Source organism: Canis lupus, chromosome 12 (assembly GCF_003254725.2).
Source record: "Canis lupus dingo isolate Sandy chromosome 12, ASM325472v2, whole genome shotgun sequence".
Lineage (NCBI taxonomy): Eukaryota > Metazoa > Chordata > Mammalia > Carnivora > Canidae > Canis > Canis lupus.
The window spans coordinates 48457983-48472155 of record NC_064254.1 but is presented as its reverse complement, the minus strand read 5'-3'; the positions used below and the strand labels follow the sequence as shown (position 1 = coordinate 48472155).

General features: G+C 42.6%; 1 protein-coding gene across 6 annotated transcripts in view; it reads left to right on the top strand.

Annotated features, from left to right (window-relative positions):
* RNGTT (RNA guanylyltransferase and 5'-phosphatase) overlaps positions 1 to 14173 on the top strand; it is a 362295-nt gene that overhangs the window by 25877 nt on the left and 322245 nt on the right. For 3 of the 6 annotated variants that reach the window (XR_007401296.1, XM_049092354.1, XM_025444848.3), the window contains exons 1-2: positions 5669 to 5958; positions 13651 to 13760. Coding sequence is in view for 5 of the 6 variants with exons in the window: in XM_049092354.1 (XP_048948311.1) it covers positions 5895 to 5958; positions 13651 to 13760 (174 nt within the window). In the remaining variant the exon portion in view is untranslated. Of the gene's footprint in view, positions 1 to 5667; positions 5959 to 13650; positions 13761 to 14173 lie in introns of those variants that run through there. The other 3 variants (XM_025444847.3, XM_025444843.3, XM_025444846.3) reach the window with 3 other exon arrangements.

The following is a 14173-nucleotide window of genomic DNA, read 5'->3' as shown; positions in this document are numbered from 1 at the left end:
GAGACAGGAGAATGTCATATGAAGACACAGACATGGGGGGATGTGGACCATGTGAAGATACAGGCAGAGGCTGGGACCAAGGAATGACTGGGACTACCAGTGGCTGGAAGAAGCAAGGAGAATCTTTTGGAGGCTTTGGAAAAAGCGTGGCTCTGTTATGTTTGATTTTGGACTTCTAGCCTTCAGAAATGTGAGAGAATACTTTTCCGTTGTTTTAAGCCCAGTCTGTGGCCTTTTGTCAGTGGAGGAGGCCTTCCTCTGATGGAAGATGAACCTTTGGGTCTAAGGGCATTTTCTGCAGATGTGGTTCACCTCAGCAACAGGAACAGTAAACCCCTATCATAAATAAATAAAAAAAAATTAAAAAAAAAAGGGATCATTGGGTGGTGCAGCAGTTTGGCCCCTGCCTTTGGCCCAGGGCGCGATCCTGGAGACCTGGGATCGAATCCCACGTCGGGCTCCCAGTGCATGGAGCCTGCTTCTCTCTCTGCCTATGTCTCTGCCTCTCTCTCTCTCTCTCTCTCTGTGTGACTATCATAAATAAATAAAAAAATTAAAAAAAGGAACAGTAAACCCTTGGGCAGTGAGGACTATGGCAGATACTTGAATTAATGCTTGCCACCTGAAGAAATATCTAACTCGGCCTTTGAGGATCTAAATGCTCTTAAAGTAAACGGTGATGTAGTACTAATGGCTGAATATAGGAGTTCTTTAGAACAGACTCTTGGGCACTGAAACCCTGAGAATGTCCCAGGTAAATTTCCCTTTATTTATTTATTTATTTATTAAAGATTTTTATTCATTTATTCATGAGAGACAGAGAGAGAAAGGCAAAGACACAGGCAGAGGGAGAAGCAGGCTCCATACAGGGAGCCTGATGTGGGACTCGAACCTGGGTCTCCAGAATCACACCCTGGGCTGAAGGCAGCACTAAATCGCTGAGCCACCCGGGCTGTCCCTTAAATTTCCCTTTAAAAGGCCTTGGGATGTGTATTATGCTAAGCAAAATAAGTCAGTCAGAGAAAGACAAATACTATATTATTTCACCCATAGGTAGAATTTAAGAAATAAAACACATGAACATATGGGAAAGGGGAAAAAAAGAGAGGGGAAACAAACCATAAGAGACTCTTTAGAGAATAAACTGATGGAGGGAGGTGGATGGGGGATGGGCTGGATGGGGGATGGGTATTAAGGAGGGGATTTATTAGGATGAGCACTGGGTATCGTAGGTAGGTGATAAACCAGTGAACTCTACTCCTGAAATCAATATTACACTGTATGTTAACTAACTAGAATTTAAATAAAAATTTGAAAAAAAAATAAAAGGGCTTGGGAAAATTTGTCTGCATTTATACCTTTAGGGACTTTGTTCCGGAGGGTGCTGGCTCCAAGAGCTTTAGATCCAGAAAGCATGGATTAGAGCAGAGGCAGATCCAGGTTTTTAGGGGTCCTTATATTAGTTTCTTAGAGCTGTTATAAAGAAAGTACCTCAAAATGAGAGGCTTAAAAAAACAAATGTATTGTCTCACATTGGAGGCTGGAAGTCCAAAATCAAGCTGTAGTCAGGGTCGTGTCTTATCTGACAACCACAGAGGAGAATTTTCCTTGCTTCTTCTAGCGTCTGGTATCTGCTGGCAATCCTTAGTATTCCTTGACTTATAGACCCATCTCTCTAGTCACATAGCTGTCTTCTCGCTGTGTCTTTACGACATCTTTCTTCTGTGCAATCCTGTCTTTATGTCCAAATTTCCCCTTATCATACGACACGAGTCATACTGAATTAGGGACCACCCCAATGACCGAATTTTTTTTTATTTTTTTTTATTTTATTTATGATAGTCATACAGAGAGAGAGAGAGAGAGAGGCAGAGACACAGGCAGAGGGAGAAGCAGGCTCCATGCACCGGGAGCCCGACGTGGGATTCGATCCCGGGTCTCCAGGATCGCGCCCTGGGCCAAAGGCAGGCGCCAAACCGCTGCGCCACCCAGGGATCCCTTTTTTTTTTTTTTTTTTTATTATTATTATTTTTTATTTTATTCAATGACCGAATTTTAACTTGATTACCTCTGTAAAGATCCTATTTCCAAATAAGGTTGAATTCTGAGGTACTAAAAGGGTTTGGATTTCAACATGTCTCTTTGCCCACAATTAAACCAGTAACAGGCCTGAACTTATATAACTTGTATGGGTCCTCTTTAAGATTAAAAATATAGGGGCACCTGGCTGGCTCAGTTGGAAGAGCATGCAACTCTTGATCTTGGGATCGTGAGTTCAAGCCCCACATTGGGTGTAGAGATTACTTAAAAATAAAAATCTTAAAAAAAATATTAAAAATATAAAATAACAAACACCGTTTTAGGCCTCAGAGCTTGTGTGAATAAGAAGCTTCAGAGTCCTCTTTTGGTTTACATTAGAGTAGCTATTGGTGGGTATGAATTGGACTACAAAGAAGTCACATCATACCTACATTTGACTCATACGAACTTACCTGTACCCATGTAGGCATGCAAGAAAGAGAGAGAGAGGCTATTATTGTTCTGCTTCTTGAACCTATGCCCTTGAGGAAGATGAGAAGTTCAGACTGGAGAATCTGGCTGTGAAAAGTGTGTCTGTTGTTCAAAGATTGCTTGTATGTGACCCTAAATGCTAGTCAGTGACTTCATTTGGAGTTCAAATGAAGAAACAGCAGTGGAGGACAGTTTGGAGTTTGTCTTCTTTTGCCCCATATCTTGAATTTAGAACCTAAACCTCTCTGTGAGATGTGACACATGTTTCTCCTTTGCTCAAGGTTAACCTAAGGTGATCTCTTTCTGACCTTCTTCTATGTACTATAGCTGGTAAAGCCCAAGCAGCAGGCCGAGGCAGTGGGTCACCAGAATGAGAAAGGGAGCCAGTCACAGGTGGCATCATAGCGCTTGTCAGCTAGGGAAGATGGGAATTGATCAAAAAAGCGAATAGCACTTGCTGACATTTTGCCAACCTCTGGGAAGCCAGGTAGGAGCATCCTTCCATACATGCTGGTGTTCTGGCTGTCAGAATGAACAGATTTGGCTCTTCATGAGCCATTGATGGAGATGCGGGGAGCAGGAGACTCAACTCCATGGCAAGGCTTAAGGGGGCAACAGAGGGGGATTTCTGCAATAGTCTTTAATAGTGGGGCATAAATACTTGCTGGTGAAAAAATTAGGAATAAAATCTCTTGCCAATCTGGAGAATCCTCCCCACAAATGCAGAAAAGAAAGAACACACTTTTGTTATTGGATGCACATGAAATCAGATTGCAATTAGCTTCACAGGTAATCCTTTAATGAGACTGCAAAAAGAGAAAAAAAATCTCACCCTTTCCTACAGCCAAGCACATATACTGCATAGATTATATGTTCCCAAGATAAATGATAACCCGTAGTCATCTAAAGAGGATTTGGCAGTACCATTTGTTATTCGTTCTTTCGTAGTTCATCCTAAATTCATTTGGTAATTGGCATGGCCCTTTTGTCAGTTATTTGCCATTGTTTGAAAGAACAACAAACTTTTCTTAACTCTATGGGTTTCTTAACTCTTGCAGTTACAGCTCAAGTCACTTTGGGCTAAATTCCCGTGGTGACAGGTAGGTAGGGGGGCCATCTCCCTTCTTGTTTGCAGAGATGGCTCCCAGGCCCTAAGAAAAACATTCCTGTGTGGTAAGACAGGCAAGAGGTCCACTGAACTGCTGAAAAGATTTATACACACATCAAAGTGAAGAGGCAGGATTTACAAATACAAGCTTTCTCCAGAGAATGTTCTAGGAAACGGCGGGGGTGGGGGGAGTCTCTTTGCTTTTTGTCAACAGGGAAAATTCAGTCTTATTTTCATTTACCGTTACATGTTTCCTTATTGGCAAAATGGATGTTTGAGGGAAGAATTCACCCATGAAGATCAATAAAGAGTAGGTTAAGACGTATTTGTGAGGGTGGGTTAGGGGTTTTAAGAAACCAGGGAGGTGTCATGTTGGTTCCTCTGTGGGCATCTATTTTTCCTCTTGCAGAAAAGCAGAGATGTGGGAGTAGGAGAAAGATTCCTGGTAGGGAGAAACTGCCCAGTCACGTGGATGCCACCTTCCTACTCTACTCTCCTTTGTGGGGTGAGGGAAGCCACGAGGTCCTTTCGATCTATGGGCACTAAGGATGGAGAGGGCATGACTAGATAGTGACGTAAAAATGAGGCACACACGTAAAACTGAGGCCTCACAACCAATTACAGCTGCTCATCACTGGTATGAAGGCTCTGGGAATCTCTCCTTGTGCCTAGGCCTGAGCTCTCTGGGTGGACACAATGTGTCTGAGGGGGACAGTCTCCAATGGGAGTCACCCCCAGAAAGAGAAAGTGAGACATTATCACAGGATTAGGCTCACCTTTTCCATCTTTAGAGATTTGGGGGATCAAACACTTCACCACTCTGAGATGCATTCACTTTGCCAGCAGAGAAGAGAATTATCTAGGTACACCGTTAGTCTGTAAGGAAAGGGAATCTTATCTTATCCTGTGGGGAGAGGTGTGACACATTCACACACATTCACATAAAGGTCTCAAGATGTGACAGCAAGGGCAGCCTGGGAGTGTGACCTAACTCAGGCTCTCTCAAGGCAGAGAGCCATTGGGCCTCTCTATTTATGGGAGAATTCTGCGTCTTACTGAGAGGGTCCAGGCATTCAGGGGCTGAGCTGCCCTGCAAGTTTCACACCTACCCTTTAAAATTTACACCACCCACCGACTGCACCATCTTGCAGTTCAAATATAGCACTGGTGTTTAAGACCAAACTGTTACATTACAATCAACTTTCCCTTATCCAGCTTTATGTTTCATACTGGTAATAACAGTCTTATTACGGGATGGAGTTTACAAAATGCTCCCAACTCGAAGGGAAAGACCATTTGTTTGGGAAGGCAAAGGACGCCGCCAGGTAGTGGTACTCCACAGGGCAATTCCTGCCTTTTGCCAAGCTATTCACGTTAGTAACTTTGAGACAGGGACCCCCTGAAACTCCCAAACACTCTGAAACTTTGCTCCAGAAATGTACAAACAAAAGTCTGGAAGAACGCTCTGGGATTAATTTCAGATACTTCTTGGGTCCTTATTAGTACTCGCTCCACGCCCCCCCGCCCCGCCCCGCCCCGCGCCCCAACCCAAAGAGAAAGTCTTCATTTCTGGCGTTCCAATTTCTCGCCCTTAGAATTTCTGGAAAGCAGGTTCCCTGATCCACGTCAGGGAGCACTTCCCAAATTCCAGATCAAACCCAGACCCCGCTGGGACGCCAAGCCTGCCAGGAAAAAGAGCGATCAGGACCTAACAGTGGTGGGAAGGACCCTTGCATCACTAAAACAGATGCTTTTGTGGAGGCTGCGGATCACTCTGCGCGTGGACAGAGTCTCGGCTTCTCTACGTCTCCCGAGATGACGATTAGCGGTCCAGGGGCGAAGAGAAGATACGTGTCCTTCAGCGGGAACCCGCGCAGGACCACCCGCGCTTGCGCAAAGCTGTCCTAAGAGCGCGCGGCCTGCTCGGCGGGGGGCGGGGCTACGGATGACGGGCCCCGCCCACTCGCCGAGGCTTTAACTCCTTGCCATCCCTCTAACGGGCTTTTCCGTCTTTCCCTCTGACCTCGGAAGAAGGGGGCGGGGCCTCTGGGGGGCGGAAGTAGCAGTGCATTGTGGGCTCGCTCGGAGCGGCGGAGTTGAGCCTGAATGGAAGTGGCGCGCCGCCTCTGACGTTTCCCGGGTAGGAGCTGCTGGGATCCCGACCCCTGCTGGGATTCGGAAGCCTCGGACCCCCGTGCGGAGCCGACCGCGCGGAGGCGGCGACGTTGGCGCGGCGAGCGTTGGTGGAGGCGGCGGCTTTGCGCGGCCCCGAGACATGGCTCATAACAAGATCCCCCCGCGGTGGCTGAACTGTCCGCGGCGCGGTCAGCCGGTGGCAGGTAACTCGGACGGAGGGGTGTGGGGTGTTCGGGTCCCTGCATACCGGCGGGCCCGGGGGGCGGGGGGAGGCCTCTGAAGGGTTCTGTGCTTGTTAGTGGTATTTCAGGACCGAGGTGAGCTCGGTCGGATGAAGCTTCGGGGTTGAGTGTTTGGGAAAATGACTGGAGGGGGTGGGTCGGTGGGTGGGGGCACGTGTCACTGTCCGGGACGGCTGAGTATCGCGAACGGGAGAGCAGGCAGCAGGTTTGTGTGGCATAAGCTGAGGACCCAAGAACACTGTGGGCATTACGTTGAGGCTTAGTCAGAAGTTTGTGAACCTTCCAGGGCTCTCGGAAGGGGAAGGGACAAATGTCAGTCTTGAGATGGAGGGCTCAAGAGGAGAGGAAAGTTTCCCAGTGGTGAAATGGATCGACACTGAGACTGGAGTTTGTTTTTTATTTTTATTTATTTTTTAAAGGAGACTTCTATCTCTGAGCCCAAGGGGAAGTATTTTTTTTAAAAGATTTTATTTATTCATGAGAGTCACAGAGAGAGAGAGAGAGAGAGAGAGACAGACAGACAGACAGACGCAGACACACAGGCACAGGGATCCATGCAGGGAATCCGAAGTGGGACTTGATCCCGGGACTCCAGGATCACACCCTGGGCCGAAGGCAGGCGCCAAACCGCTGAGCCACCCTGGGATCCCTGGAGTTTGTTTTTTAAAAATGATTTTTATTTTGAATTTTTGCATCCTTATTGAGTTTGACGAACAGCAAACTTTAAAGTGCAGTTTGATTATTTTTTTAAATTTTTTTTTTTTTTATTTATTTATGATAGTCACACAGAGAGAGAGAGAGAGAGAGAGGCAGAGACACAGGCAGAGGGAGAAGCAGGCTCCATGCACCGGGAGCCCGACGTGGGATTCGATCCCGGGTCTCCAGAATCGCGCCCCGGGCCAAAGGCAGGCGCCAAACCGCTGCGCCACCCAGGGATCCCGCAGTTTGATTATTGACCATGTACACAGACACACTTCCAATGAAACGCCCCTGAAACCATACCACAATCAAAATAGTGAACATAGCCATCACCTCTCAAAGTTTCCCCTGCCCCTTGTAATCCTTTTCTCCTCAGACAACCTCCTGTCATTATAGATTAGTTTGTATTTTCTATGACTTTTACAATAAATTGTTTATATACATTTGTTTGAAAGGGAGATCTCTATTCTTTTGCTCAGCATTATTATTTTGAGACTTACCGAGTTCTTGTATGTACGTATGTTCATCTCTTTTTATTGCTGAGTAGTAGTCCATTGTTAGGGCGGCACCGTGTTTGTTTATCCATTCACTTGTTAATAGTCATTTGGGTTGTTCCCAGATTTTGACTGTTACAAACTAACTCGCTATGAACATTCCTGTACAGTTGTATATATGGACATACACTTTCATTTCTCTTATGCAAATCTCTAGGAGATGCATGGATCATATGGTAGGTGAATGTTTAACCTTTTAAAAAAATGCCAACTATTTATCAAAGTCCTAACATTTTACATTCCCACCATTAATGTATGAGAGTTCTATGTGCTTCATATCCTCCCCATCACTTGGTATGATCAGTCTTTTTAATTTTACCCACTGTAATAGGTATTTAGTAATATTGTAGTTTGATGTTGAGCTTCTTGGCAAGTCACATATCTTCTGTGAAATGTCCAAATCATGTACTGATTTTTAAAAATTTTTTTAATTGGGCTTTTATCTTATTGATGAGTTCTTTATGTATTGTAAATACAAATTCTTTGTTGGATATATGCTTAAACATTTTTTTCTCCCATCTGTAGCTTGCCTGTGCCTGTTCATTTTCTTTTCTTTTTTAAGGCGTTTATTTATTTGAGGGAGAGAGAGCGAACGGGCATGGGCAGTGGGGAGGGGTAGAGGGAGAGGGAGAAGAGGACTCCCCAATGAGCAGGGAGCTTGATATGGGACTGGATCCCAGGACCCTGGGATCATGACCTGAGCTGAAGGCAGACATTTAACCAACTGAGCCACCCAGGTGCCCACCTTTTCATTTGCTTTACAGTGTCTTTCTAAAGAGTGAAAGATTTAAACTTTAACTATAACTTGCTGCTTATTCTAGAAGGTATTTTGCAACCAGAATTAAAAGAGAGAACTTTGTAGTGAACTATGATTACTTGTTAGGTACATATCTGTAGTATGTCTGACTAGTTATTTGAAATTTTTGAAAGGGGAGATTCTATAGACCTTTTTAAATTCAGGTTTTCTGATTCTCCTACGTTGTCAGCTTTTCTTCACATTTTATATAAAATCTCCAGTCAATAGAGCCATATAAATGATGGATAAAAGTAATGCTGAAAGATAACCTAAGCAAATCTTAGGGTGAGGAAATGTTTTTCTTTATGCTCTAACCATTTTTTTTTTAAAATTTTTTTTCAATTTTTATTTATTTATGATAGTCACACAGAGAGAGAGAGAGAGGCAGAGACACAGGCCGAGGGAGAAGCAGGCTCCATGCACCGGGAGCCCAATGTGGGATTCGATCCCGGGTCTCCAGGATCGCGCCCTGGGCCAAAGGCAGGCGCCAAACCGCTGCGCCACCCAGGGATCCCATGCTCTAACCATTTTTTAAAAAAGATTTATTTATTCAGAGAGAGAGCACCCATGTGTGCGCACACACACTCACACACAAGCAGGGGGAAGGGCAGAAGGAGAGGAGAGAATCTCAAGCAGGTTCTGACTCCCTGCTGAGTGTGGAGCCTGATGCGGGGCTTGATCTCACCACCCTGAGATTATGACCTGAGCTGAAATCAAGAGTTGGCTGCTTAACCGACTGAGCCACCTAAGTGCCCCTGCTCTGTTTTTATATGCATATTCACTTGTAATAAAGAGTTGTACTTGATAATCATCACACTTATTCAAATAAATTCATCACAGTTCTTTAAATTTTTTTTTGTAGGTCTTACTCCCTAGCTGTTTTGACTTTTTCTCCTTACATCCCTAACTTTATAGTGAATCCATTCTTTTTTACGTGTGGTTTTCTTTGTGGAGTTATGAAGGAACCTCTAAACTTAGATGTCTGGTTCCTTTCTAGCTCGGAGCATGCTCCCTGGATTCTTCCATTAGGGTTATCCACTACACTGATTTGTGAGAAAAACAAGATCATAAAGAAGTTCTTGTTGAAGTGATTTTTTGTTTGTTTGTTTGTTTGGAGTTAGAAAAATGGTTAAAAAATCAGAATTGTAATGTAATCTGCAGGCTGGCAGTGACAAAGTTCAGAATACTGATTTACTGTTAGATAAATGGAACAAATGTAGCACTGACTTGGGGTAGATAGCAGCAGGTAAGGTGCTAACTTCAGGCAGCTTTATGTTTCTCTGAGAAATAGACTTGTGTGCCTTTTTTTTCTCCCTTTTGCTGGGAATGAAGGGCCTGGGAATAAAGCTTTTACTTATTATTGTATTAGAATATTTTGGCCTCCAAAAATTAGACTCTTAATTGTTGTGTTCCAGTGAGATACTAAGCTCACCTATCAGATTAATTGTGATCTCTGGACAGAACTCCAGGCCTTCTGACAGTCATACTAGATCTTTACTAGTAATCAATACAGCTTCAGCTTCTAATGCTTATTAGAAAGTAAAATGAACACAACGTACAAATGTTCATGCCACATTGTGTATTTTAGAAATGCAGGGTTAGCAATGTTTTATAGTGGGTAAAGCAAGAGATACTAGCTATATTCTTGAAAGCTTTAGTGAAAAATAAGGAATATTTCACATTCCATTTTCTAGCTATTTCTTTCTCTTTTTTTTTCTGATTTTAAAAGTAATTCATGCTATTGTATAATTTCCTTGGTATGTGGCATATTTAGGAAAATGTGTTATGGCTGCTTACATTTTCTCACTGTAAACATTGGGATACATTTCAATAGTACTAGATGTTCATAATTTTCCTGAATCAGAAGGAAGATGGTACTAATTATATTTAATCTGTTCCACTATGAAATTACATCTGATTAAACCAGACTTCCAGTGGGAGAGGGCTCTTTGAAATAGGGCCAAGCTTTATTTCTGAAAAATTCTTTTTTTCAACTATGAGTGATAGATTTCAGGTAAACACTTTGAGGAAAGCAAAATTCTTGTTTCTCAAAGGTAGATCATTCAACAAAAAATTATCTTGTGCTTTCTATGTGTGAAGAACTTACTTGGAACTAACTTTAGGAATGTAATATGAAACAGTTTTGTGATAGAGATGGTGACTTTGGAGTCATTTTACCTAGCAAATATTTGAGAGTCAACTTTGTGCTAGTCTTTAGGGCTAAGGAGATGATTTAGACACAGTTTATAGTGTCAGCCATCTGCTATATGGTGAGGTTTTCTCTGGGAGCCCTGAGCTGCATAGGTATAGGCCCAAAGAAGGCAGGTGGTTGAGTTTATGGAGGTCTTGGTTTTTCTCAGGTAAATGTGGCTGAGTGATATGGAGGATCAAGGAAGTTAAGGGTATTTAGAGGGGACTGACTATGATGATCAGCTGTGGACTCTGACATTGGATAAGGAAAGTGAAGACTGGAGGAGTTGATGAAAGAAGATTGGACCTCTGAGACAACAATGAAGGAGAGAGAGAGGGCCTAGTGGGATTAATCTTCTAACATGTATTATTTACTTATTTTGTTTCTTATTTATGGTTTATTTTTCCCCAATAGAGTGTAAACTCTATGAAGGCAGAGATTTTTACCTGTTTTTTTCTTTTCACTGACATGTTTCATGTACCTAGAACAGTGCTTGGTATGTTGTAAGTACTCATTAAATATTTGTTGTAGTAAGTTAAGTGAGTTGATGGTAGAGGTGATAAGTGCTCAGATTCTAGATATATTTTGAAGATAGAGCCAAGGGATTTGTTGATGGATTAAGCTTGGAGTATGAGAAAAAGAGAGGAGTCAAGGATAATGCCAAAGGTTTGGCCTGAGACTACTGAAAAAACTAGTGTTACATATGCTGAGATGGGGAAGACCACGAGAGGAGCATCTTTTAGACCTTACATAGCGAGAGCTCAGGTTTGGAGATCAGGTCTGAGACATCTGTTAGACATCAAGTAGAGATGAAGTCAGGTAAGCAGTTTGATATCCGAGCCTAGAGTTCAGGGAGAGGTTTGGACTGGAGATACACATTTTGAGTCAGCAGCACATTGATGGCTTTTAAAGCTGTGAGATCAGATGAGACACCAGGTAAGTGAATGTTGATAGAAAGGAGGTCCAAGGACAGGGCCCTGGGACAAAACATTGAGGGGTCAGGGAGGTAAGGAGGAGCCAGTAAAGGAGATTGAGAAGTAGAGGCCAGAGAGATAGGAGGAAAACCAAGAATATGTAGTATCCTGAAAGCCAAGTGAAAAAGTGATTCAGGAATTAAAAATTAAATTGAATTAAAAAATGATCTTGAATTTAAAAGTGACCAGTTGTTTGAGAACTGAGCATTGGATTTAGCATTGTGGAGGTTATTGGTGATCTTGAGTGGTTTGTTGCATAAAACATAAACATTTAAAAAATTATGTTTTATGAAATTTAGGTTAAAGTCTCTGGATAGGGGATCCCTGAGTGGCTCAGCGCTTTGGCGCCTGCCTTTGGCCCAGGGTGTGATCCTGGAGTCCCGGGATCGAGTCCTGCATCGGGCTCCTGGCATGGAGCCTGCTTCTCCCTCTGCCTGTGTCTCTGCCTCTCTCTCTCTCTCTCTCTCTCTCTCTCATAAATAAATAAATAAATAAATCTTAAAAAAAAAAGTCTCTGGATAGATGTTAAGATTTCACTCATGTTATTTTACGTAGATATTCTTACTGATATTATTGAGTTTTAGGATATAAATCAGTTAAAATAGTTGATTTTAAAATTGATTATATAAGGTGACTCCTCCTATGCTTATACTATGATTCAGGGAAAATAAAAGGCCAAAAAGGTCAGTTAGTCTTGCTGAAATTATGATCACTGATAGTTGTTTAATGAGTGATTTTGGGGGCACCTGGGTGGGTCAGTGGTTGAGTGTCTGTCTTTGGCTCAGATCCTGATCCTGGGGTCCTGGGATCGAGTTCCGCATTGGGCTCCCTGCAGGGAGCCTGCTTCTCCCTCTGCCTATGTCTCTGCCTCTCTCTGTGTCTCTCATGAATAAATAAATAAAATCTTAAAGAAAAAAAAGAGTGATTTTGGTTAGCATGCTTCTCAGTATGATCCCTATCTTGGAATGCAGGATAAAGCTTATATGATGGAGAAAGTTTTAACCTTACAGTAAAGAAGTATAATTAGAAATTTTAAAGACTGATTTAATGTACTCCATTATCAGTTTTCTATTATTATATTTTTAAAGGCTTTAAGGCAATAACTTTTTAATGTAGTAGTTTAAAACCTTAGTCTTTTTTTAAACTATTAGCCAATATAAAATTAAAATAATTTTTATTGATGAAGTATAGTTGACATACAATGTTATAGTAGTTTCAGGTGTACATAGTGATTTGACAATTCTTTGCATTATGTAGTGCTTACCACAATAAGTGTAGTTACCATCTGTCATCATACAATGTCATTAAAATATTATTGACTCTGCTCTATGCTGCACTTTTCATCCCTGTGATTTATTTATTTTGCAACTGGAAGTTTATACCTCTTAATCTGCTTTACCTATTTTGTTCATACCGGTGCCTCAAACTTAAACGCATGTGCTTGCACACAAGCTGGGGGAGGAACAGAAGAGGAGGGAGTGGAACGGAGAAAAATATCTCAAGGGAGAAAAAAAAAAACCTCAAGCCGACTCCCTACTGGGCACAGCCTCTTGTGGGGCTGGATCCTATGACCCTGAGATCATGACCTGAGCTGAAACCGAGACTGGGATGCTCAACTGACTGAACCACTCAGGCGCCCCTTTCTCTTGCTATTCTATTTGATTGTCAATTTTTGGAATTTATGTTGTCCTTAAAAATTCTAAGGTGATACTTTTAAAAGTATGGTTTGTACTGAGAATACATCGTGAACAGTTCCATTTAAAACGTTTTAAGACAGTGATTTTATGGTACGCCTGAGTGGCTCAGTGGTTGAGCATCTGCCTTTGGCCCAGGGTGTGATCCTGGAGACCTGGGACTGAGTCCTGCATGGGCTCTCTGCATGGAGCCTGCTTCTCCCTCTGCCTCTGCCTGTGTCTCTGCCTCTCTCTCTGTGTCTCTCATGAATAAATAAATAAAAATATTTTTTTAAAAAAGAAGACGGGATCCCTGGGTGGCTCAGCAGTTTGGCACCTGCCTTTGGCCCAGGGCGCGATCCTGGGGTCCCGGGATCGCGTCCCGCGTCAGGCTCCTGGCATGGGGCCTGCTTCTCCCTCCTCCTGTGTCTCTGCCTCTCTCTCTATGTCTATCATAAATAAATAAATAAATCTTTAAACAAAAATAAAAAAGAAGAGGGGCAGCCCCGGTGGCTTAGCGGTTTAGCGCCACCTTCAGCCCAGGCCTGATCCTGGAGACCTGGGATCCAGTCCCACGTCGGGCTCCCGGCATGGGGCCTGCTTCTCCCTCTGCCTGTGTCTCTGCCTCTTTCTCTCTCTATGTCTCTCATGCATAAATAAAAGTATTAAAAAAAAAAAAAAAGAAAGTGATTTTGAGAATTGCTAATTATGGTTTCAACCTGGAACATTTTCTTTAATGAAAATTGTTACCTGTCTTAATGTTTAGGAAGATTCTTACCTCTGAAGACAATGTTAGGACCAAGATATGATAGTCAAGTTGCTGAAGAAAATCGATTCCATCCCAGTATGCTCTCAAATTATCTAAAGAGTCTGAAGGTAAGAATCAAAACCTTTTGGTATTGATTTAGTATACTTTATCTCTCTCTCATTCTTCAAGTGGCTTAAAAATACTTCTTATTTTGAAACAATTTATTGACTAAGAGGAAGTGGTAAAAATTGTACATAGAATTCTGTGAACCCTCCCCCTAGCTTTTCCCAATGGTGACATCTTACATAATTGTAGTATAACATCAAAGCAGGAAATTGACATTTGTATAGTACTGTTGAATTGATTACAGACCTTATTTAGTTTTTAGAGTTTTTATATGTGTTCATTTTTGTGTATATGTATATAGTTCTCTGCATTTTGATCCAATGTATAGATTTGGTGTTAGTCACAGAACTGTTTCATCTCCACAGAGGAATTCTCACATGCTATCCCTTTATGGCTAGACTCTACTCACCCCCAT